At 35.9% G+C, this 26,704-nt stretch overlaps 1 protein-coding gene across 1 annotated transcript; it reads left to right on the top strand.

Annotated features, from left to right (window-relative positions):
* The first annotated feature begins 185 nt into the window (after positions 1–185).
* CETN3 (centrin 3) lies at positions 186–26,504 on the top strand. The gene is made up of 5 exons (XM_066277769.1): positions 186–321; positions 2,128–2,260; positions 3,794–3,908; positions 9,848–10,039; positions 26,102–26,504. The coding sequence occupies exons 1-5, from the start codon at positions 305–307 to the stop codon at positions 26,143–26,145; spliced, it is 501 nt and encodes a 166-aa protein (XP_066133866.1). The 5' UTR covers positions 186–304; the 3' UTR covers positions 26,146–26,504.
* Positions 26,505–26,704: the final 200 nt, after the last annotated feature.

Raw genomic sequence — 26,704 nt, 5'->3', positions numbered from 1 at the left:
AAATCCTCGCTCCGCAAAGGATTCGGGGAAAACACAATGGGCCAATCTAAAACGGGGGAAGGCAGAAATGTTTCTTTGATTGACGCATAAAATACCCAATAAGAGATTACGGCTAGAGACGCTTCCGCCAAAATGGGCAGGACATTAGCAATTTCAACCAATCCAACTCACACGTGTCTATCATGGGAGGGCCTAAAGAGCTTGGAGATCTTTGGTGTCTGTTGAACGGTTTGTGGAAGTTGTGCCCCTTTCGGTGGGGGGGTTAAAGTCGTTCGTAAGAAGAACGTCTCTGTCCGAAGAGAAAATGAGTTTAGCTTTGAGGTCGGTAATGAGGAGGCTGCAGTGCTCTCCACAGCCCGGCAGCGGGCCCCAGGGCGGGTGTGAAGGGAGGCAGTTTGGGGCCGAGGTGAGGAAGGGGATGCAGTTTGGGATGAGGAAAAGGACCCTCCGGCGCCCTTCTTGGGCCCGGGCCTCACGCCCTGGGGGGCTCGGTAGGGCCGCAGGGGGTGAGTGGTGCATTTCTGCTGAGGTAGTCCGTAGTAAACCGCCAAGAAAGGTGGTTCGTGGTTCGTGTTATTTGCAAGAAAGCTTGAAATATCGCGAGGTTTTCCTTGCGGTGTTTCTGGGAGAATCAGGCATGTAGCCATCCCCTCCAGTTTTTACTAGTTTACAACCTCACCTGCACTGCTCATGATATAGTTGCTGTAAATTTTGGAAATAACACAAAACTCTTCCCTGCACTTCTCCCGGGGCCCTACTTTTTACGGTATATCTGGATACCCAAATCACCTAAATTTCTCAATTTCTTATTTGAGTTTCTTTACCTCGCATTCAGTTCGACTTCGAAACCGCCCCCCCCCCCACACCCCGCCAGTCACATCAAGATGTTTTATTGTAAAAATAAGGATGTAGTTACACCACTTTTAAAAAGGTGCTGTGTTCTGCTAAGGGATAATCGTGCTACCCTTGGGTGGGGTCAGATGGCCGTCGGTTTTAGATTTGGCCAATCTGAATCGTGGGAAGAGAATGACTGGAATGTCCAGGCTTGTGTGAATGTCTCTTACGAGAGATCTCAGCTTTATCATACTTCTGGTCATTTACGAGTCATCGCTTTCCGTTTTTAAAAAAAGATTTTATTTTATTTTATTTTTTTATGTAGAGAGCAAGCCAACTTCAAGCGCAAATATATAACGTATTCTAATAAAATCAACTAGGTTTTTACATTTTAAAGTTTCATAGAATTTTGTTGCTAAATTTATACCAGTGTTGCAGCTCCATTTGAAACTTTTAACACTTGGATCATCTCTTAAGGAAGACATTTGTAAGTTTTAAAAGAAATTTCCTTTTAAAACGTTTTTTTCCAGTTCATGAGAAATAAAATTCAAATTTACATGTTAAAGTGAGATTCATAAGACCATTGACTGTTCATATTATTATTATATAAAATTAGCACAAATATTAGGTACTTTTTTGGTGTTTTAGTAGTGGTGATATGTTTGGATTCAGTATTTTGGTTGATTTGTTAATATCAATGGAAGAAATTGTAAAGTGCCACACTTTTGAAAAAGTAATCGAATAATATTTCTACAGTGCCAAAGTACTTGGTAATTCAACTGATAAATTATGTTTTTTGATGATAATTTTAGTAACTTAGTTATTTATAAAACACTATCAAAAGCAAACCAAATACTATATTCAGTGATGGTCAATTTTGAATGTTACTTTTTAAAAAGCATTTTATATTGTAGAATTATGTGATTAACAAGTATGGATACTTTGTTCTTTGTTGGAGTTTCTGACATAATGGTTTTTATTCACATTCTTCTTTTTCAGTAGTATTTGTGGGTATAAATACAAAGCTAGGAGGAAGGGAATTTAGGCCCCCCCCCATTTATAAATAACCTGTAACACTTCTCAGTTTTGGGAAAGAAATTTATAGCAGCTTCAACTATGCAATGAGTAGAGTTTGGACTCACGTTAGGAAGATTTGTCAAAATACATCCTTTTAAGAAATTTAGAAAATTATTCACTGGCTAAGGTTTATGTTGCATTTTTGAAATCTTAATCTTTTAGAGGCATAGGAGAATAGGATTTAATAGACTAAATAGACTTTTTTTTATTTCATAGAAATGACCTTGTAGACAAAACAAAGAGGAAAAAAAGAAGAGAACTCTCTGAAGAACAGAAACAAGAAATTAAAGATGCTTTTGAGCTATTTGACACAGACAAAGATGAAGCAATAGATTATCATGAGTTAAAGGTAATAGTATACTTTAAAACAGTATATTTTTTCTGTTAAAATGATTTGCATTTTTGACAGTTGTGTAAAAAAACATTTCTAAATGAGTATTTTAACTAAACTGGTTTTTGAAATATGAAACCATTTTAAACAATCACAGTTAAGTGCTATAATAAAATTGAGCATACTCCTAACATCATCTTTTTAGAAACTTCTTTTCACATGGAAAAATCAATAGTATTTAAAATGGAAGGGCTTATTTTTCATTTACATAATTAAAAAATTTCAAACTACAGTATTTAAATAGTTCTTACTATATTCTTTGGCAACTCATTTTTTTTTCAATTGAGGGAATGTTATTTGATTTTTAATTTGAAAATGTTCATAAACACAGTCTCAACCTACTTTCTCTGGTGCAAACAACATAATTTATGTGTGATGTTGACACATTTCTAATGGAGGAAGCGTCAACTGTAAGGCCTGGGATTATTTATAAAGATACAAGGGGAAATTAGTGTTTAGGGTAGAATGTATCTGACACTAAGCATCATGAAAAAGGTAGCTTTTTTGTAGTTCTTTGGCTCTCTTTTTCCACTCTTTTTGTTTTTTTAACCCAGCTTTTATCAGTTTTTTCTTTATGATGTCTCTTTCATTTGGTGCCATTGTTGTTATCTTGGTTTGGGATCTTCTTATTTCATACCTGGAGCTTCCTAAACAGTTTCTAGTTCACCCTGTACATTCATCTTTCTAAAATCCTTTCCTCATATTGTTCATTGCTTATAAACCTTTAGTGGCTCCTCATTGTACACTGCATAAAGTTCACATTCCTTTGATTTTTTTTGAGCTTTCTCCACACTTTTACTGCCACCAAATTTTCTCATTTTCTAACTGCTTGTTTCTACCTGAGCTCTTTCCATTCAGATAAGGTAAGCTGCTCTGTTTACTGTTCTCAAACTTACTCTTTATATTAGTGTCTTAATAAATTATGTCATCCTTTTCTAAATACCTTTCTGTTCCACTTTATCCATATAGCAAGGAAAGAGTTGAATGTCTCCAAGTAAGAGTTCTTTAATCAGTAACATGTCTCTTCTTCCATTATACTGTAGTAACAAGATCTTTCTTTAAATTCAGGGTCATGTACTGTCTGCTAACTAATCATGTAGGATATGATGACAATTCTTATTTTAATGTTTTTTTAAAAATCTTATAGACCATTACTTTTTAATATTTATGCTATGCTCTTTTTTCCATTTTGGTTGTTAATCCTTCGAGAACAAATAACTTGTTATATGTGCACTAAGTCAGTGCATTGTATAGTATTTTTCATAAACACTCGTTGTTATGTCATATAAAAAGGGGATATAAATTTAACAAACTGCTATATAATTTCATTAGTGAAATAAAACTATCTGCTATTTTAGAGACATAAAACATGCAAAGGAATTGTGTTTATTAATGTTGTCATCTCTTAAGTTGTAGAAATTTATTTAAGAAATTGAAATCACTTTTTTAAAAGAATGCTTTATAATTTGCTTTTCCTTTTTAATCCAAAAGGTGGCAATGAGAGCCTTGGGGTTTGATGTAAAAAAAGCCGATGTACTGAAGATTCTTAAAGATTATGACAGAGAAGCCACAGGGAAAATCACCTTTGAAGATTTTAATGAAGTTGGTGTGTATTTTAATAATCTGTGTAATTAGCAGTTGTTAGGAAATTACCTGGTTAATATCAGTATTAAAAATTCTCTGGGGTATAGAATTTTGTTAGTGAACACTGCTTATATATGTGTATCTTATGGGGTTTGGGGGATACTCTTTATATTGATTTTCAAAGAAAAAGATTTATAGCTTTGCTGTGGCTTTGTCATTTTTGTCTTTTGTTCTGAAGAGTCAAATGAAGGAACTGTGGTATAGTATTTTATGGAAAAATGCCTTTCCAAGTAATGTGTGTTTATGAAAAAATTAAAAGGGTGACCAAAAATCATTTTCTCACAGTAAAACAAAATTTAGTATCCTTTATTTTTAGAAATATTTTCCAAGAGTATTTGGTATATGATTTTTGTTTGTGATGTAAAAGGAAAAATCTGTAGCAGTTGACATCTTTGGCTGTAGATAAATGCATGTCTCCAGGTTGACAAAGCTTAATGAGGGGCTGCATATTCTTGATCTTGGTAAATAAAGTCATCTGTTTAAAGTTACCAGTGAGAAGAGAGTTGTAGTAAGGGAGGCAGTTGGCAGGCTAGAAACAGAAAACATTTTAGAACAACTGACTGAAGATAATGTGTCATGGGCTTAATATGGTTAAACTTTTGTATAGTTGTTTTTAGTGAGTTATTTACAGCATATATATATGTATATATATAAATTCTCTGTTCTCTATATATTTTACTATATTCATGTGTATGTGTGTGTATAAAATATTTTATATATATATATAAAATATATAAGGCTATTTTTTGGGAATAGAGGATTCTGGAAGACAACGTCTTTGCTATTATATCTTCTACTGCCTTGAGTTTTATACATAGAGTGTATACACATTCAGGTCTATTTTTAGTAATTTCTCACATCTATATTAACATTTTATATGGGTCATAAGCATATCATGTTATTTTTAGATATTTTTAAAATTTAGGAACAAATTCAGTTGTGCTCACACACAACCCTTTATTTTAAATATTCAGCAAGGAGCAATATGAGAATCAAAGAGATGGCAATTAGTACATACGAAAAAATAGATTCATATCATTTTATAATTTTTTTAATCTGAAAATTCAAACCAAAAGTTAAGAAGAAGAAGTTAAAGGATCAATGTGAAAGAAGTGCAGCATTTCCCAACTTAGAGAGGCATCTGTGCCTTTGTTTATTCTAATTTGTAGAATTATGTACTTGAAAAGAGGAAGAGAGTCATCACTGTTCTCCCAAGTTTGTGACCTTAGTCTGAGATTGCTTATTGACAGAGTCCAGGTGTTAGGACGCAGTGGAGACGGCCCCTTAGGAAAGAGCAGTACCTCAGGCACATTTGGCACAGTGTAGTGGTTCAGCACGGACCCGCTGCAGCCAGACTGCCGGGCTTCAGATCTCGGTTTTCCTGTAACTAGCTGTGTTACTTGGTCGTTTTACTTTGTGCCTTATTGTAAATTGGGGATAGTTGTATTACATCATAGGGTTCGTATGAGGAATAAATAAGTTAATAATAAGTAGAGTCCTTAGGAAAGGGCCTAACATATACATTAGTAAGTGCTATTAAGTATTTTTTGTTATTATTACTTTAAAAATAGTTTTTGCTTTATTTGTTTTAATGTTTAGAAGTAATCATATTACATTACTGAAACATAAAAAGTATTCTCTATATATTTATATTTTTCTGATTACCTTATTTTAATAGTTGTAGACCATTTTAAGTAATGTATCATTATTGTAAATTTTACTAATAGGCACATTGTTTCATCTTAAGTGAATATAATTTTTAAATTGTGATTTTATTAGCATTTGAAGCCAGAGTCCTATGCCATCTCCACCTTTTCCTGACCTTCTATCTTTTCTGTTACTAGTAGGGCAGAAATCCTGGATTCCTTTTAGAATAAAAGGCTGTGGCTGAACTTCAGCTCTGACTTTCAACCTTTTGACAGGTTTAGCATATACTTTAGCTGACGTAAAGCTACCTACTGAGAATACCAGCTGTCAAATAAAAATTTATCATTGTTTGGAAATCAGGAAAGATCTATATATTCTTATTGATTATTTTTGAGGAATAACTGATGACAGATGAATATATATATGTTTTATATTTTTGGGCAAGTAACTCCAAATCAGAACATTTAAATCTTAGTTTTATGTACCACTTATTAACAGTCTAAGAATACTGTTCTGCAAAATTTCTGAAGTCCGACGCTTAACTGGATTCTTCTTAATGCTCAGAAAAACTTGAAATATATGTGATATACATTTAGAATCTAGACAGCCTGAGGCTAACGAGTAACAGGTGTTTTAGGAATTGCTGCTTTAAAGTACGACAAAGATACATCACATATTTGTATTCCATCTATTTTCTGGCACATACTAATTATTTCATTAACTATATAGAATAAGACATTGTTTTGCTTATTTAACAAATATTGGCTGAATTTTTTGGCTTTAGATATTGTGCTGGGGTGAGGGAGGCTATTAAAAGTTATTAAGAGGTTCTTTTTTTAAGGAGCTTACAATTAAATGCAGGTGACCACAAGGTACGGTGCTATATGGTAAATTATAATTTTGTCTAGGGCAGGAGTTGCCAAAATGTAGCCTTTAGGCCAAATTCAGCTGCTGTCTGTGCACTGCCACATCTGTTGTTTTAATGCTTTTGTGTCAGCATGGCAGAGGGAGTAGTGTAGACAGACCTTTTTCTCTACCCTAACCCTTTCCCATAAAAAGCCTAAAATATTTACCATTTGACCTTTGACGGGAAAGATTTGTCAATTTCTGATGAGAGCAATTGAAGACTTTGCAGAGGAGATTTCTAATTTAGGCTGTTTGGAATGTGAGTAGGGTATCATCCCAAGGAGAAGATTGTGGATGGAGTAGAGGAAGGCATTCAGGCAGAGAAAACAAAGAGTGGTACCAGAAATATAGCATGTTTGGGAAACTTTAAGTAGTTCTCTGCTCTAGAGGATAGGGAAATGACTAAAAAGTTTAAGATTGGGTCAGATAGGTAAAGTCTTGCATGACATGGAGTTTGGACTCAGCAGAGCATCACTGTCAATGTTTAAGGAAGAGTAGATGATTTATTTTAGAAAGGTAATTCTGTTGAGAGTATTTAAGATAGATTGGAGGAAAGAGAGACTGCAGGCAAAAAATAATAGATATTTTATGCTGAAGGTGGTGGTGAGAATAAAAAGGGATACATTTAAGAGTAAAAAAGATAGCATCTGCAGAACTCTAGGATCTGATCACTGAAAAGGTCTATGCTATTGAAAACATACAGCTTTTCAAATATGGGAAACTATCTGTTAATGATTCTCATCTTTTTGGGGGTCAGATATTGACAGCTATCTTTCTGATTGTGGGAAGAGCTCAGACTCCAAATGTTGTGTTTGTAGTAATTGGTATATTTGCATAGAATTTCCAAAGGCAGTGAGATAGATATATATTTGAAGCTGTATTTCTAGTACTATCTCTAATGATTTTTTATAAACTTTTAATATGTTTTAAAATTTGCTGTATTAAGTGATTTTTATAAAGTGTAAAGTCTGTTTTGAAAAAGTATATTTTTGTTAGTATGAGTTACACAGATAGAAATTTGTGAAATAGATTAAAACCACCTTAACTGCCTGCATGTCAGTTGACTTATTTTCATTGAAAGGAAATATATTTCTTTTTTCTTTCTTTTTTAATTTCTTTTTTTTTTTGGTATTTTCCCAAAGTTAGAAGCAGGGAGGCAGACAGACTCCTACATGCACCCCACCGGGATCCACCTGGCATGCCCACTAGGGGGCGATGCTCTGCCCATCTGGGACGTTGCTCCGTTGTGGGGGGGGGCATTCTAGAGCCTGAGGCGGAGGCCATGGAGCTGTCTGTTCTCAGTGCCCAGGGCCAACTTTGCTCCAGTGGTGCCTTGGCTGCCGGAGGAGAAGAGAGAGACAGAGAGGAAGGAGAGGGGGAGGGGTGGAGAAGCAGATGGGCACTTCTCCTGTGTGCCCTGACCGGATATCAAACCCAGGACTTCCACACGCCACTGAGCCAACCGGCTGGGGTGAAAGTATATTTCTTATAATTAAATTTTACTTTGTAGAATAGGAATAGATAGAACATGAAGACATGGAGGAGATTGACCATAAAGTTAATGTTTCATTTCTCCAGAATGGTGGATGTTTATAGTTCCCAAGAAAAGTTTCATTCTAAGGAAAGTATTGATAAAAAATGATATACACACATAAGTCTGCTAGTAACTAACACAAAGTATTAGTGGGATAAGAATTTATATTATCTTGAGCCCCATCTGTTCCACAGATCACCCTGTTGCTTCTTTAAGTACATTAATACTTTTAGCAAGCTGCTTTTTTGGTTCACCTGTCATGTAAATTATTTAATTGGTGAAGAAAATTTCTTAACACTTTTTTTTTCCTTGTCCTGCTTTTTTATTGGGACTAAATTCAAAATAAGTTGAGTATGAGCCATAGAGTTAAGTGTGGTATTTTTTTTTGGTGTTATGGCTGTTTATATGCCAGCTCGTTTTTGACTGAATATTTATGAGCTTTGATGATTTGCATACTTATAATAATATACTTTAATTAGTTACTTGGAAAATTTTTTGGATAAAATTAATGGATAAAAAACTATCGAGTATATGTGTAGGTGATTTAACATTATCTGGAATAGATGCTATTCTAAGGCTTATTCAAATAAGATGAAACAGCAGCAAAACAATAATAAAATATCGGGAACTTGAATGTATTTTTCCTTTGGGATGCATTAAACTTTTCATCTATAAGCATTTGCAAGTTTTTAATGATTTTGTAAACCTCATTAGGATTGAGTTATTTTTCGTGGCACAGTGAAAGTCATAAATACTTTTGTTAGTGATAGACTGGGCTGCAGAATTACTTCAGAGATTTTTCCTTCAATATTTTTGTATTTTTATCTATATACCACAGTTTTATACTTCAATTTTTGTTGTGTGGCTATTGATTTAGATAGGTAATATTGAAAATATTGAGTTTACTATATTATTATCTATTACATTTAGTGTGTTAAAATACATTGATACTTTCAGCTCTTGAGGTCTGATATTGCTCACTTAATTTTAGTTACTAGTCTGAGAAGTTATCTTGCTGAACAAAGTGCATGAGATTTCTTTTCCAGACTTTATTTTTCCTCCCTGGCTGTCTTACTGCAATCAGATTTAATTCTTTTAATAACTACTTCTCATATTTTGGAAAAATCAAGAAATTCTTCTAATCATGAAGGTGTCAGTGGGATTTTCATCTCTTGTCTGAGATTGTGTCTGTATCAATGATGGCAGTACATTTTATTAATTTGTCCAGGTTTTTGTTTGTTTATTTTTAAGTTAGATTAAATTTGAGGAACAATTAGTATTACTATTAAGTTTAGCCAGCAGCCATCTTTTATCTAGTTAAATTGTTTTGTTGATATAACATCTGTCCAAGTAGGTTATGAACTTCTAGACTAATGTGCTTGGTATCAGTGGAACCTAGAACAGTTCTTGATAATAGCAGACCTTAGAGAAATACGGTATAAATATAGTTCTTTTTATTTTGCCTCTGTGCATTATAAATAGTTTTGCTTACTCTTAGAATAGGGTGAATTATTGATATTATAAAGGTTAAATTTTAAAATATGGATTTGATTTTTCTGATTTTAGGTGTATTCCTTTGGCTTTTTGGGCTCTTCTTTGGCATTTTATACTGTTCACAGAAATTAGGGGATATTTTAACTGAATATGAAGCGATAAAGTATCCCCTAATTTTTGTTAGCGGTGTATTTTCAAGGTAAATGTTGTTAGATTCACAGCTTTACTTCTCATTTATTACTTAGTTGATTTCACAGATGAATGCCTTTGTGATTATAAAGGGTTTTTTTTTAATCTTCTATTTTTTTTTTTTACTCTAGTGACAGACTGGATATTGGAAAGAGATCCACATGAAGAAATACTGAAGGCTTTTAAACTATTTGATGATGATGATTCAGGTAAAATAAGCTTGAGGAATTTGCGACGTGTTGCCAGAGAACTGGGTGAAAACATGAGTGATGAAGAGCTTCGGGCTATGATAGAAGAATTTGATAAAGATGGTGATGGAGAAAGTAAGTTTGAGTAAAACATATTCCAAGTATTGATATATACATTTAGTAAGCTTTTCTAAAACCAAATGATTTTCAAGACCCTTTACAAACTATTGCTAGTGTAATTGTTGTCCATCCTGTAATGGACTCTTTGCATAATAAATATTTTACATATTAGGTTTGGAGTGAAGCAGACCTTTGAAATCAAGTGACAAGAAAAATTTTTTTTAATTCATTTTAGAGAGACAGGGGAAGAGAGAAAGAGAGGGAGGAGGGTGGGGAGATGAGCAGGATGCATCAACCCAGGCAAGCCCAGGGTTTTGAACCAACGACCTCAGCATTCCAGGTCAATGCTTTATCCACTGCGCCACCACAGGCCAGGCCTGAGTATACACATTGTAATATGAGGTTCCATACTTCAAGAAGGTATTTTCTTGGTGGATAAAATGTCACCAAAATTTCAGCCACTTAATAAAATTTCAGCCTTTAATGCCTTCCTCCTCAGCCCACATGCACTTCTAAACTTTACTATGTACTATTGATTCTGTTCTTCAAATGTGTTGAATCTGTTTTATATCTTTGTTTGTTGCTTGTATCCTTGTTTAGACCCTAATTTCTTTGTAGGAATTGTAATCATAGCCTCATTATTTTCTTGGATGCCTGCTGGGTACAGTGTTGTATGTGCTGACTGGTGCTAGACAACAAATGTGGCAGATGCAGTCCTTGCCGTCCGTGACTTTGCGTTCTGTTGTAGCCTCCTAATTGCCCTTCATGCCTATAAGCTTCTACTGGCTTCCTAGTTCAGTCTATTGATAACATTGTTTTCCTAAAGCAGGGGTCCTCAAACTGTTTACACAGGGGGCCAGTTCACTGTCCCTCAGACTGTTGGAGGGCCGGACTATAAAAAAAACTATGAACAAATCCCTATGCACACTGCACATATCTTATTTTAAAGTAAAAAAACAAAACGGGAACAAGTACAATATTTAAAATAAAGAACAAGAAAATTTAAATCAACAAACTGACCAGTATTTTAACAGGAACTATGGGCCTGCTTTTGGCTAATGAGATGGTCAATGTGCTCCTCTCACTGACCACCAATGAAAGGGGTGCCCCTTCCGGAAGTGCGGAGGGGACCGGATAAATGGACTCAGGGGGCCGCAGTTTGGGGACCCCTGTCCTAAAGTATAAGTTTGATGAGATCATTTCCTTGTTCAAATACTTAGAATGATTCTTTAGTGCCTACAGAGTAAAGTTCAAAGTCTTATATGATGTATTTTACCTTAAGTATCTAGTTTTATTTCTCATTGTAGTCTTTCACTTTTCTGCTTTAACCCTCACCTCCCAAAACATACAGTCTTTGACAAAATACAGTCTTATCTTGAGAACATTTTTTTTTTTTAATTTTTTTTTTTAATAAATTTTTATTAATGGTAATGGGATGACATTAATAAATCAGGGTACATATATTCAAAGAAAACATGTCTAGGTTATTTTGTCATCAAATTATGTTGCAAACCCCTCGCCCAAAGTCAGATTGTCCTCCGTCACCCTCTATCTAGTTCTCTGTGCCCCTCCCCCTCCCCCTAACTCTCTCCCTCCCTCCCTCCCATGTCCTCCCTCCCCCCCCCCACCCTTGGTAACCACCACACTCTTGTCCATGTCTCTTAGTCTCATTTTTATGTTCCACCAATGTATGGAATCATGTAGTTCTTGTTTTTTTCTGATTTACTTATTTCACTCCTTATAATGTTATCAAGATCCCACCATTTTGCTGTAAATGATCTGATGTCATCATTTCTTATGGCTGAGTAGTATTCCATAGTGTATATGTGCCACATCTTCTTTATCCAGTCTTCTATTGAAGGACTTTTTGGTTGTTTCCATGTCTTGGCCACTGTGAACAGTGCTGCAATGAACATGGGGCTACATGTGTCTTCACGTATCAATGTTTCTGAGGTTTTGGGGTATATACCCAGTAGAGGGATTGCTGGGTCATAAGGTAGTTCTATTTGCAGTTTTTTGAGGAACCACCATACTTTCCTCCATAATGGTTGTACTACTTTACAGTCCCACCAACAGTGAATGAGTGTTCCTTTTTCTCCACAGCCTCTCCAACATTTGCTATTACCCGTCTTGTTGATAATAGCTAATCTAACAGGAGTGAGGTGGTATCTCATTGTAGTTTTGATTTGCATTTCTCTAATAACTAATGAAGCTGAGCATCTTTTCATATATCTGTTGGCCATTTGTATCTCTTCCTGGGAGAAGTGTCTGTTCATGTCCTCTTCCCATTTTTTTATTGGATTGTTTGTTTGTTGTTGAGTTTTATGAGTTCTTTGTATATTTTGGATATTAGGCCCTTATCTGAGCTGTCGTTTGAAAATATCAGTTCCCATATAGTTGGCTGTCTGTTTATTTTGATATCAGTTTCTCTTGCTGAGCAAAAACTTTTTATTCTGATGTAGTCCCATTCATTTATCTTTGCCTTCCCTTCTCTTGCCATTGGAGTCAAGTTCATAAAATGTTCTTTAAAACCCAGGTCCATGATTTTAGTACCTATGTCTTCTTCTATGTACTTTATTGTTTCAGGTCTTATATTTAGGTCTTTGATCCATTTTGAATTAATTTTAGTACACGGGGACAGGCTGTAGTCGAGTTTCATTCTTTTGCATGTGGCTTTCCAGTTTTCCCAACACCATTTGTTGAAGAGGCTTTCTTTTCTCCATTGTGTGTTGTTGGCCCCTTTATCAAAGATTATTTGACCATATATATGTGGTTTTATTTCTGGGCTTTATATTCTGTTCATTTGGTCTGAGTGTCTATTTTTTTGCCAATACCATGCTGTTTTGATTATCGTGGCCCTATAATATAGTTTAAAGTCAGGTATTGTAATGCCCCCAGCTTCATTCTTTTTCCTTAGGATTGTTTTGGCTATTCGGGGTTTTTTATAGTTCTATATAAATCTGATGATTTTTTGTTCCATTTCTTTAAAAAATCTCATAGGGATTTTGATGGGAATTGCATTAAATTTGTATATTGCTTTGGGTAATATGGCCATTTTGATTATATTTATTCTTCCTATCCAAGAACAAGGAATATTTTTCCATCTCATTGTATCTTTTTCGATTTCCCTTAACAATGCTTTGTAATTTTCATTATATAGGTCCTTTACATTCTTTGTTATGTTTATTCCTAGGTATTTTATTTTTTTTGTTGCAATCGTGAAGGGGATTATTCTTTTGAGTTCCTTCTCAGTTGTTTCATTGTTGGCATATAGAAAGGCTATTGACTTCTGAATGTTAATTTTGTATCCTGCGACCTTACTGTATTGGCTTATTGTTTCTAGTAGTCTTTTTGTGGATTCTTTGGGGTTTTCGATGTATAGGATCATATCATCTGCAAAAAGTGATACCTTTACTTCTTCTTTTCCGATATGGATGCCTTTTATTTCTTTGTCTTGTCTGATTGCTGTGGCGAGAACCTCTAGTACCACATTAAATAAGAGTGGAGAGAGTGGACAACCCTGTCTTGTTCCTGATTTAAGGGGGAAAGCCTTCAGTTTAGTGCCATTTAATATGATGTTAGCTGATGGTTTATCATATATGGCCTTTATCATGTTGAGATATTTTCCTTCTATACCCATTTTGTTGAGAGTCTTAAACATAAAATTGTGTTGTATTTTATCAAAAGCCTTTTCTGCATCTATTGATAAGATCATGTGGTTTTTGTTCTTTGTTTTGTTGATATGTTGTATTACGTTAACCGTTTTGCGTATGTTGAACCATCCTTGAGATTCTGGGATGAATCCCACTTGATCATGATGTATTATTTTTTTAATATGTTGTTGTATTCGGTTTGCCAGTATTTTGTTTAGTATTTTAGCATCTGTATTCATTAGGGATATTGGTCTGTAGTTTTCTTTCTTTGTGCCATCCTTGCCAGGTTTTGGTATGAGGGTTATGTTGGCCTCATAAAATGTGTTTGGAAGTATTGCTTCTTCTTCAATTTTTTGGAAGACTTTGAGTAGAATAGGAACCAAGTCTTCTTTGAATGTTTGATAGAATTCACTAGTATAACCGTCTGGGCCTGGACTTTTATTTTTGGGGAGATTTTTAATAGTTTTTTCTATTTCCTCCCTGCTGATTGGTCTGTTTAGGCTTTCTGCTTCTTCATGACTCAGTCTAGGAAGGTTGTATTGTTCTAGGAATTTATCCATTTCTTCTAGATTGTTGTATTTGGTGGCATATAATTTTTCATAGTATTCTACAATAATTCTTTGTATTTCTATGATGTCTGTGGTGATCTCTCCTCTTTCATTTTGGATTTTATTTATTTGAGTCCTGTGTCTTTTTTCCTTGGTAAGTCTTGCCAAGGGTTTGTCAATTTTGTTGATCTTTTCAAAGAACCAGCTCCTTGTTTTATTGATTTTTTCTATAGTTTTTCTGTTCTCTATTTCATTTATTTCTGCTCTGATTTTTATTATCTCCTTTCTTCGGCTGGTTTTGCGTTGTCTTTGTTCTTCTTTTTCTAGTTCCTTAAGGTGAGAAGTTAAGTGGTTTACTTCGGCTCTCTCTTGTTTGTTCATATAGGCCTGAAGTGATATGAACTTTCCTCTTATTACTGCTTTTGCTGCTTCCCAGAGATTCTGATATGTCGTATTTTCATTTTCATTTGTCTGTATATATCTTTTGATTTCTGCGCTTATTTCTTCTTTGACCCATTCATTTTTTAGAAGTATGTTGTTTAGTTTCCACATTTTTGTGGGTTTTTCCCCCTCTTTTTTGCAGTTGAATTCTAGTTTCAAGGCTTTATGATCAGAAAATATGCTTGGTACAATTTCAATTTTTCTAAATTTGCTGATATTGTCTTTGTGGCCCAACATATGGTCAATTCTTGAGAATGTTCCATGTACACTAGAGAAAAATGTATACTCTGTCGCTTTGGGATGAATTGTCCTGTAGATGTCTATCATATCCAGGTGTTCTAGTATTTCGTTTAAGGCCACTATATCTTTATTGATTCTCTGTTTGGATGACCGATCTAGAGCCGTCAGCGGTGTATTGAGGTCTCCAAGTATGATTGTATTTTTGTTAGTTTTTGTTTTAAGGTCAATAAGTAGCTGTCTTATATATTTTGGTGCTCCTTGGTTTGGTGCATATATATTAAGGATTGTTATGTCTTCTTGATTCAACTTCCCCTTAATCATTATGAAATGACCATTTTTGTCTCTGAGTACTTTTTCTGTCTTGTAGTCAGCATTATTAGATATGAGTATTGCTACACCTGCTTTTTTTTGGATGTTGTTTCCTTGGAGTATTGTTTTCCAGCCTTTCACTTTGAATTTGTTTTTATCCTTGTTGCTTAGATGTGTTTCTTGTCGGCAGCATATAGTTGGATTTTCTTTTTTAATCCATTCTGCTACTCTGTGTCTTTTTATTGGTAAGTTTAATTCATTTACATTTAGTGTAATTATTGACACTTGTGGGTTCCCTACTGCCATTTTATAAATTGCTTTCTGTTAGTTTTGTATCTACTTTGATTCTTCTCTTTTGTTTTTCTATCATTTGTTTTTGTTTGTTTGTGTTCCATACTTCTTTCCTCTGTTGCTACCTTTTTTAAGTCAAGTGTTTTTGTGGTGGTTTTTTTAAGGGTGGTTACCATTAAGTAATGAAAAGGGTACCTACCATATTCATTGTAGTACCCTATCTTATAAGTATTTCTGCACTTCATCATCCTTTGCTACTGTTAATCTCCATCCTCTCCCCCCTTTTTTTCCTTTGTTGTCACAATTTATGTTTGGTTTTATTGTGTTCTTGGTGGAGCTGTTACTTGTGGTGTTGTTTTCTTTTGTTCTTTGAATCTGGTTGGAAAACCCCCCTTAGTATTTCCTGGAGTGGGGGCTTTCTGTTGATAAATTCTCTCATCTTTTCTGTATTTGTGAATGTTTTTATATCTCCTTCATACTTGAAGGATAACTTTGATGGGTATAGTATTCTTGGCTGAAAGTTCCTCTCTTTCAGGGCTTTAAATATTGGGGTCCACTCTCTTCTAGCTTGTAGAGTTTCTGCTGAGAAATCTGATGATAATCTAATAGGCCTTCCTTTATATGTTGTACTCTTCTTTTCCCTGGCTGCCTTGAGAATTTTTTCTTTGTCATTGGTTTGTGTCATCTTTATTATGATGTGCCTTGGAGTGGGTTTGTTGGGGTTAAGAAAACTTGGTGTTCTGTTTGCTTCTTGAATTTGAGGCTTTAGTTCCTTCCACAGGCTTGGGAAGTTCTCGTCTATTATTTGTTTGAGTATATTCTCCATTCCATTTTCTTTCTCTTCTCCCTCTGATATACCTATTATTCTTATGTTATTCTTTCTGATGGAGTCAGACAATTCCTGTAGGGCTTTCTCATTTTTTATTATTTTTGAGTCTCTTTCTTCTTCTCTCTGTTGTGCCTCAAGTTGTTTGTCTTCTATTTCACTAATCCTATCTTCAATCTGGGCTGTTCTGTTAGCTAAGCTTGTTATCTCGTTTTTCAGCTCGTGAATTGAGTTTTTCATTTCTGTTTGATTTGTTTTTATAGTTTCAATTTCCTTGGTAATATATTCTTTGTGTTCATTGAGTTGTTTTCTGATCTCCCTATATTGCCTTTCTGTGTTTTCTTGTATATCTCTGAGTATTTTTAAGATTTCTATTTTAAATTCTCTGTCATTTAGCTCCAAGGCTTCCAATATGTTAAGTCTTTTCTCCATAGATTTTTCCACATCTATTTGTGTTACCTCTCTTTCTTTTGTATCCATAATATTCGATTTCCTCTTTCTTATCGGCATCTGAGGGTGGTCTTATTGATAGCACTAATTAGAATTAATAAAGAGTAAAAAGAAAAAAAAAAAAAAGGGTAAAACACCCCACAAAAAAAAACAGTAATAATTTATTATTTCCCCCTTTTTTCTCTCTTCTCTTTCCCTCCTCTCCCCTCCTCAGGGAAATATCGTGCCTATAATGGAGGGCCTGATTTGGGGTGAAGAGTTCAAGGGGCAAAAAAAAGGGAGTAGGGACCTACTAAATGCAAAAAAAAAAAAAAAAAAAAAAAGGAAGAAAATCTTAGACAAGCATAAGATGATTTGCTTGTAAGTGATGGTCAACTAAGAGATATAATGAGAGGGATAAGAGGGAATCAGAACAAAGGACCAAAAAAGAATAATAAAGAAGAAAAAATAAAAATAATAAGTAAAAATCTGTTGTATTAAGTGGAGCGAAGACTAAATACAATGGAGACCTTGGGTTGGGAGGACCCAAAATGCCACAAAAATAAACAAACAAGAGAAAAAAAAATAAAAACAAAAGCAAAAAAGAGAAATAAAGCCAAAAAAAAGCCTTGAGTCCCAAATTAACTAATTTGTTCGTGATAGAGGATTATATGGGAGGAAAGTAAAATGAGAAAAGAAAAAACGAATAGAAAGGAGAAAATAAGAAAAAGAGAAAAACGAAGGAAGAAATAAAATAGGAGGAGAAAAAAACAAAATAAAGCAAGACAAAAAACAAACAAACAAAGAAAACAAAAGAGGAGAGAGTGAGAGTTAAGTGTTTTGGAGTATAACCTTAAAGGAGGGTGAGGATGAAGAAGAAAAATAAAATGCAACACTCATGGGTAGTGTAGTTCAAGAAAGGGGAAGCATAAGATGGGCAGAGAATAGAAGGACCGAGGTGGAGGAAATAAAGGCAAAAAGATAGAAGAAACAAACAACAACAACAACAAAAAATTAGTGGATCAAGTTGTAAAGTCTGTGGGTTTTTCTTGATTTTGAGAGGTTAACTTCTTCCTTTTTCTTTTCTCTCCCTCTTCCTAGTCGGTGACTCTGTACCCCAGGCTCTGCCCCTGTGTCACTCTTAGGTAGGGATTTGCAGTTGATGGGATTCTATGGCAATGTCATATAATTGGCTTTAGTCTTGCTGGAAGTAAAGGCTTGTTGGCGTTTGCAGGGTCCAACGATGAGAGAGTTTGCTTTCCTGGATTCTCTCTCCTAGTCCCCCCTTTCTGAATTAGCAGCCTGGTGATCCAGCTATAAGGCTGCAACTGCTTCTGCCTGGGGAGTAAGAGGCTCAAAGAGCTGGGAAATCCCCACTCTATCTCCACTCAGTGCAAGGCTTTGGGAAAGGCTCTGAGAGTCAGGGCCTCCAGTGTAATCAGGCGGGGGTGGGAGTCAATTGTTGTCAAGGTGACTGTTCAGCGCCTATCATTTAGTTGGACCTCTCAACCCAGGCTTTCCACACTTTGTAGCCTGTTTTTGCAGGGAAGAAGAGGCACTAGTCTCTGCTTACGACTAGTGTAGTGTAGACCTTATTATCTGCCAAGTCCTTCTTGTTAGCGTTTATCCCTGAATATGGAGGCTCTATCAATCAGAAGTTGCCCCCGCCCCTTGAGCGAGAGGCACTAAAAAATATCACGCCTCTTGTCTTGGATCGCTGAACTGAGAGAGATCTTATCAATTAGAACCGAGGGTGCGCAGATTTTATGGGTTAAGCTAATTTCAGTGATTGGGTCGCAGCTGTGCTTCCGAAGGTATTTTAGGCTGCCTGCGCACGCCCCTCCCCCAACGCTTGATTGTTAGCTTGAATGGCTGGGTGAGGTGCCCCGCCCACGGAGAGAATCTCCCAAGCCTCTCCCGCTCGCCCGGCCGCTGGCGGCTGGACCGCACCAGGCGCAGGATAATGGAGCCCCCTGGGTGTGCGGGCCAGCAGGGCGCCCTGGGCGCGTGGAATGCCCAAGGCACGCGCGCGAATGGGGCGCTCCGGGCACCGGTGGCCGGCGACCCCCACTCGCAGTGTGCGGGCCGCTGGGAACGTCAGCGGTGCTCAACCGGACCGGGCACGCCCGCGGCGGCTCGCGGTGGCGGCTCTCGGCGCGGCTCACGGCGCGGCTCGCGGCGGCTCGGGGCGGCGGCTCGCGGTTCCCAAGTATATGGGCTGACTCACCGCAGGCGCACTCCCTCGCGGCTTGAATGAGCGTCGCTGTGGTAGCTTCCTCCACACCCTCGTCTCTCAGATTCAAGTGATAACAGTCCTTTTGCTTTCAGTTTGTGTGGAACTCCGGAATGCTCCGAGGATAAATTTTTCTGTTTCTAGTTGATAAATTTGTTGTGATTTAGGGGAGATCTGTCGGACGCGCTTCTCACGGTGCCATTTCCGTGACGTCACTCCCGAGAACATTTTTTTTATGTTGTGCCTTTTATCATGCCATTTCTCAATCCTAGATATTCTAATTGCTAACTTTTTCTGCTAAAATGTTAGTCATTCTCTCACGTACATTTTAAACTATAATTTTCTCAAAATCCTCTCTCTTTGGTCTCTGTATGAATTACGAGACTCTTCATTGAGGGCCCATAGCATTTAGAAGAACAAACTATTTTGACATTGTTAGTCAAATAAGTTTATAAATATATATGTTTGCTCACTTATAGTTTGCATTGGGTGTGGGGGACAGGCTGTAAGCCGGCAGGGTCGTTATAGCCTAAGGCTTAGTTTTAAGACTAAGCTTTTCCCCACACCCTTGACTGTTGCTTGATAGGGGGTGGTGTACTCTCATGAGGAATCCTATTATGCCTCAGGTAAGTGACTTTGTATCAGAGACTTCCTTGTTTGTATATTGGATTAAATGTTTGGATTTCTACACTATAATGTGGGGCTGACCAGGAGCTTGCTCTCTCTTGGTTCCTGAGATTAGCATTATTAGAGAGAGAGCAGAGAAAGGCCACATGGAAGAAAGGAGAAGCAGCTAAGATGGTGGGTGCTGAAGGAGAAGCCAGTTTGTGCAGTTTGTTCAGAGAGGAGATGGGGAACAGGTGAATAATGCTGGTGAGCTAGAAGCCTTTGATTCTAGGAAACTCAGATAAGTCAGTAGCTTTGTGAGCACTGAATGAGAGGGTTTTGGAGCTCAGTGTGTGTTTTTACTTGCCTGCCGGTTGCAAGGTAGGATTTAAGGTAATGCCCCTTCAGTTATTGGCTCCATTGTTTCATTACCATTTGTCTAAATCTAATGCAAACCTGCATGGGCCAGGCGGCTGTGAAGGTGGCCATGGCTACTGGCTTTACAGACATTTTATAAACTACCTTTTGTTGGTTATATACATGTGTATATCTCCAGTTAACGTAAGCCTCTTAAGAGCAGTATGGAAACTTAAATTGTGAAAGGTCTGAGGTTTTTGAATCATACAGATCTGCATTCGACTTGTATCTCTACCATTACTGTGTAATTTTGTTCAGGTTTTCAATGTTTTCTGAGTTTCAGTTTTCCCATTTATACAATTGAGAATGGTACAGAGGTCCCCAAACTACGGCCTGTGGGCCACATGCGGCCCCCTGAGGCCATTTATGCGGCCCCCACTGCACTTCTGGAAGGGGCACCTCTTTCATTGGTGGTCAGTGAGAGGAGCATAGTTCCCATTGAAATACTGGTCAGTTTGTTGATTTAAATTTACTTGTTCTTTATTTTAAATGTTATATTTGTTCCCGTTTTGTTTTTTTACTTTAAAATAAGATATGTACAGTGTGCATAGGGATTTGTTCATAGTTTTTTTTTATAGTCTGGCCCTCCAATGGTCTGAGGGACAGTGAACTGGCCCCCTGTGTAAAAAGTTTGGGGACCCCTGATGGTAATACCTTATAGGATCATTGGAGTATTAAATGAAGATAGTTGATGGAGCCTAGCATAAAGTGTAAGCTTGTTTTCCTTTCTTTTTTGTCTTTAGTTATCTATGTATTTCCCTGCATTTTCTTGAACATTATGAGTGGTCTAATATTTGCTGACTTAAATTCCTGAGCTGGAGTGTGTATAACAGACTATATGTTGATTTATTACCCAGTATACATATGTACATGAATATATACATATCTATTTAGCAATATTGGCATGCTTTAAGAAGGAGGTAAAACAGTAGCAGCTATCAGTTCTAGTTTGTAGATTGTCCTTTTGAGTTGTACATTATTGTGCTTTCTCATGTTTATGTGAATATTTAAGCATTCTAAAATGTTTCCATTTTTCAGTACTAGCTTTTTGAAGGGTATTGATATAGTTATATTTTGAAATAAAGATGATTACAACTGGAGGAAATTTGAATTTTTTTTTAAGCTTTCATTCTAGTATTTGGACTTAGAATCCACTGCCTTAATACTTAAAAAAAAATTTTGTGTTCTCTGCTTGTCACTACCCTAAATTTAAAGGAATTATGTTCTGTATAGGTACTTTTTTCAATGACATAGAGACTCTTGGTATGTCTACTTTATAAATCTTTAATGTGTCAAAAGATCAGTTATAAATTTATTTTTATTGTGCTAGGCACATTGCAATTAGATTTCATTTATTAGCTTCATTTGACATTAGAAGAAAGTATCAATTAGGAAGCTGCCTCTTACATTGAATTTTGATGTGAAACTGCTTAGAAAATGTGTCTATTTCTTTATCCCTTGTTATATTGCTCTGTCTGCTGCTTTTGAATCTCATAGTTCACATCTGTACTTCACTGCTTGAGGATTTATTTTTAGTGCATCCTTAAAACATTTCTTCAGTCCTTTTTGCTTGCATTATTCCACTTTGTCACTGTACAACTGTTGCTTGGGTATCCTGCTGTCATTTATTCAAATGACTTAACAGGCATATAACTTATTTTTTTCTCTTTTCCAAGTGTTTTATTACAAATAAAATACAGCATTTGCATAGTCTTTTATTATTAAGATTAGTTTTGTTTCTGGGGAAAAGGTGATCTTATAATAAAATTTCGAACTCTATAATGACAAAGAGCATGCTTTATACTATAACACCATATTGCTTCTTGTACTGTAAAGTTAGATATTAATTAGGTGTCTATGTTTTTGGAGTTTTACAGATTACATAGTATTATAGGAAGCAAAGGATTAGTAAGATATTCATTTGACATTTCAGATGCTAAGATTTGTATTTTTCCCTCCAAAGCCAGGTGGTATCTAAGGTACTTAAACTATTTAATTTCTTTATTTTAATGACATGTAATATGATTTACCCTATGAAATAATTTGTTTATGAAAATTTTGTTTAAAAGGCAGTGAAGGAGAAAATAAAATATATTTTCTCATTTAGTAAATATTTTATCAAATGCCTGTGTTTTGGGTTTTTTTTTGTGTATTTTTCTGAAGTTGGAAATGGGGAGGCAGTCAGACAGACTCCCTCCCACATGCGCACGACTGGGATCCACCCAGCATGCCCACCAGGGGACGATGCTCTGCCCATCTGGGGTGTTGTTCTGTTGCCACCAGAGCCATTTTAGCGCCTGAGGCAGAGGCCATGGAGCCATCCTCAGCGCCTGGGCCAACCTTGCTCCAGTGGAGCTTCGGCTGCGGGAGGGGAAGAGAGAGAGAGGAAGGAGAGGGGGAGGGGTGGAGAAGCAGATGGGCGCTTCTCCTGTGTGCCCTGGCTGGGAATCGAACCTGGGACGCCTGCACGCTAGGCTGATGCTCAACCACTGAGCCAGCTGGCCAAAGGCCTTCAGATGCCTGTTTTAAGGTAAGTATTATGCTAGATTTATTAAATATAGAGAAGGTTATAAAACCAAATATACAAAGACATCACAGATTCTCTTAATTGAATGGTTTACTGGGAGTAAAGGGGGTAGTTTAATTTTTTTAGCCATTTCTCTTCAGTTTTCCACTTTTGTTTATAAGTATTCTGTTTTTAGGTATGAAATTATGCAATCATTTAATATACTTTTGAAATGCCACAATACTTTAAGGTTTTCATTTATTATACATAAATAATATAAAAATTAAGTATTTGTGGTTTTAGAATAATAATAAGTTTAATTTGAAATTTGACTTGAAATTTTACATTTGAGAGAAAAGTTCTAGATCTTTAACAAAACAAGACTTTTAAAATATCTTTTTTTTTTTTTGTATTTTTCTGAAGCTGGAAACGGGGAGGCAGGCAGACAGACTCCCGCATGAGCCGGACCGGGATCCACCCAGCATGCCCATCAGGGGGCGATGCTCTGCCCATGTGGGGCGTCGTTCTGGCACAGAGTCATTCTAGTGCCTGAGGTGGAGGCCACAGAGCCATCCTCAGCGCCCAGGCAAACTTTGCTCCAATGGACCTTTGGCTGCTGGAGGGGAAGAGAGAGACAGAGAGGAAGGAGAGGGGGAGGGGTGGAGAAGCAGATGGGCGCCTCTCCTGTGTGCCCTGGCTGGGAATCGAACCCGGGACTCCTGCATGCCATGCTGACGCTCTACCACTGAGCCAACCAGCCAGGGCCTTTTAAAATATCTTAATCATAGCTCTGTTATGCTGTTAAAATGATTTATAATCAAATCATTCTAAGGCTGCTTTTATTATGTTGCTTCTCCACTCCACCCTCCCTTCTCTCTCTTTTTGTCTCTCTCTCTCCCTTCTCCCACAGCCATGGCTTGAATGGTTTGAGAAAGTTGGCCCCAGGTCCTGGGCGCTGAGAATGGCTCTATGGCCTGCCTCAGGTGCTGAAATAGCTCAGTTTCCAAGCAGCAGAGCAGCGGCCCAGATGGGCAGAACTTTGCCTGGTAGGGGCCTTGCCTAGTGGATCCTGGTCAGGGCACATGCTAGTGTCTGTCTCTGCCACCCGCCTCTCAGTTAATTAAAAAAAAATTGAAATGTGTTCATTTAGCTGAAAAGGGTAATTATCACTACTATAATTTATGAGATTATTGAAAGTATTTTGAGTATTATAGGTTTTGTATTCTGTTCTATGTCTGTTATAGTGTCTTGTAAATGTTTAATATTGAATGCATGGATTCATGGTTCCCATTCAGCTTTTGGAGAATTTATTCTTATAACTTATTTTCATGCTATTTTATGCCTTCACCTATGTTTCTGATGCTGATCTCCTACCTTAGCTTTCTTTCCATTCGTCAAAGCAAGTCCTATGGTTTTTTTTTATTTTGGAGCCCAAGTCAAGTTTTATTTTCACCTAAATTTTTCTCATCGGTAAAGATTTTCCTATTATGATGGTTTTTTTCAACACTTATACATAATTTTATTTTAATAATTATGCTCTGTATTATACAGTAGTAGTTCTCTGAGGTATAAAATGTGACTAACATGATTATTGAAATTGGTTTTCTATGTGGTTTCTGAAACCAGTATACTTTTTATTCCTGATACATATAATTCACCTTAACCTTTTTAATTGGTTAATTTTTTTGTAACTTGTTATTATGAATCCTCTTATACATAGATGAAAAATGTTACCTAGCACAGTGAACACCTTTATGCCTTTTACCTAGATTGACTAAACAATATTTTGTATTCGTTCTATACTGTGTATATTTTTCTGAATCATTTAAAATATATATTGTGAACTTGATCCTGCTAATATTTTAATATATATCTAATAATAAGAATATTATCTTTCCTATTATATTATTACTTCTAAGAAAATTAACAATTTTATATCACTTAATATTTTCCTCACCTCATTTTCAAGATATTCTGGAATAGGAACCCTGGTGTTATTTTGATATCATACATAATCTTAGTGTGGTTTTGTCATTCATTCACTAGACACTTAAAGATGTTTCAGTCCATAGTGTGTTTCTGTCTACGGTATTTAAGACTTAGAAAGAACCAAAAAGATTATCTCTGTAGTTCATTATTTTCAGATGAAGAAACTGAGATGCAGAACTGTTCTGTGTAAGAGCTCTGATTGGAACCCAGGTCCTTTTTTTTGTCATTGTAGTATTCTTGTTACCATTGTCAAAATGATCATTCCTAAATTGTGCCTTGTTAAGGTATGTGTTAAGGAATGTGTTAATAGACACATTCTTTCCTGAATATGTCTATTAATAATTAACCTGTATGTGTATAAACTGATTTTTAAAATTTACATTTAATAAGAACACATTAATATTAGCTCTTATCACCTATTATTTGTAGGTTGCTTTTTAAATCATGGTTTTTAAACTGGAAGTTCTTACTGAATTTTATTTATAATTTTGGTGAACTAACGATCAGTCTTTTTTCAGAGGTCATTTCCTGCATTTACGTCTATATTTTATAGTATTACCTTTGTAATTAAGATTAAATCTGTATCTTTTAAAATTATAATTTCTCTGGATACTTTTGATGTATGGTGACCTGATTTCAATTATTTTTTCTTTAAAATAGTCTTTTAAGTATATAAATGAAGAAAAAACAGTTTGAGCCTGACCAGGTGGTGGCTCAGTGGATAGAGCATCAGACTCGGAGGTGGAGGACCCAGATTCGAAACTCTGAGGTCTCCGCCTTGAACGTGGGCTCATCTGGCTTGAGCACAGGCTTATCAGCTTGAGTGTGGGGTTGCTGGCTTCAGCACGGGATCATAGACATGACCCATGGTTGCTGGCTTAAGCCCAAAGGTCACTGACTTGAAGCCCAAGGTCACTGAAGGTCACTGGCTTGAGCTCAAGGTCGCTGGCTTGAGCAAGAGGTCACTCACTCTGCTGTAGTTCCCCCTACCCCCCTGTCAAGGCACATATGAGCAAACAATCAATGAACAACTAAGGTGCCACAACAAAGAATTGATGCTTCTCATCTCTCTCCCTTCCTGTCTGTCTGTCCCTCTCTTTCTCTGTCATAAAAAAGAGCTATTTGACATTTTTTCTAATGCTTATATATTTTTATCCTTTAGAATTCTAATTTACATGCATGATATATTTCACTTATTTTTGAAAAGTTTGTTAAATGAACTGGTAGAATAAAGATTATAGCCTTTAACCTTCTAAGAAATTAAAAATTTCAAGCTTTAAAAACTATCTTTGCAAGTATATACAAATATGATTATGGTGAGCCTTTTTTGTAACATATAGTATTATGTCTTTTCCTAGTTAATACTATAGAAAACCAATTTTATTGTCTATCACATTTTATATGTTTTTGCATCATGAAATTCTGTTTAATAAACATGTTCAACTTCTTAGCAAAGAAGTAAAAGTGAAAGCTATGTCTTGGTTTAAGAATTAGTATAATATAAAATTTAAGGATACTTACTGTAAAATAGTAGTATTCTTCTCTGAAAAAATTTGTATTTCTGACTTACATTTTCTTTCTTACCACAGTAAATCAAGAGGAGTTCATTGCTATTATGACGGGTGACATTTAAAGAATTACAAGGAAAAGCATTGAGAATGTTGCAGTTATCATCTTATATTCTATTTTTGTGCTTGAAGGCATGAAAAAAACCCCCAACATAGTTCTTTTTTCCAAATGGACCAAGCAAAATAAGCGTCTTATATATTCATATTTTACCACTGTTAAGTTTCCTTGTATGAGACGTATTGTTACCACTCTAATAGTTCATAGCTTTGTAATTATATAGCTTTTATGTATATAAAATTTAAAAAATTGAATCATGTGGTACACATTATTTGAAGGTTCTTTATTCAGCATTAGTCACTTGTTTTGGTTCACATGTTTTTCAGACTTTCATTAATAAAATCTTTATTTTATTAGTATTGTAAAGTTTTGTAAATTTTGTTTTATTTTGGTTCCCAATATGTATTAACCCTCAGTGGTATCTCTCTTAAATCTTTTTTCTTCATACTCCTGGTTTCAGAAACAAAATCGAAATACAAATAGCAATGGAAAGCACACTTTTCCACTACAAGTTTGACATTTTATGTTTTCATACAAGATGATGACTCAATGTAAGCAGAATTACT

This window comes from Saccopteryx bilineata, chromosome 4 (genome assembly GCF_036850765.1).
Source record: "Saccopteryx bilineata isolate mSacBil1 chromosome 4, mSacBil1_pri_phased_curated, whole genome shotgun sequence".
In the NCBI taxonomy this organism is placed as follows: domain Eukaryota; kingdom Metazoa; phylum Chordata; class Mammalia; order Chiroptera; family Emballonuridae; genus Saccopteryx; species Saccopteryx bilineata.
This window is presented reverse-complemented; position numbering and strand designations above follow the sequence as displayed.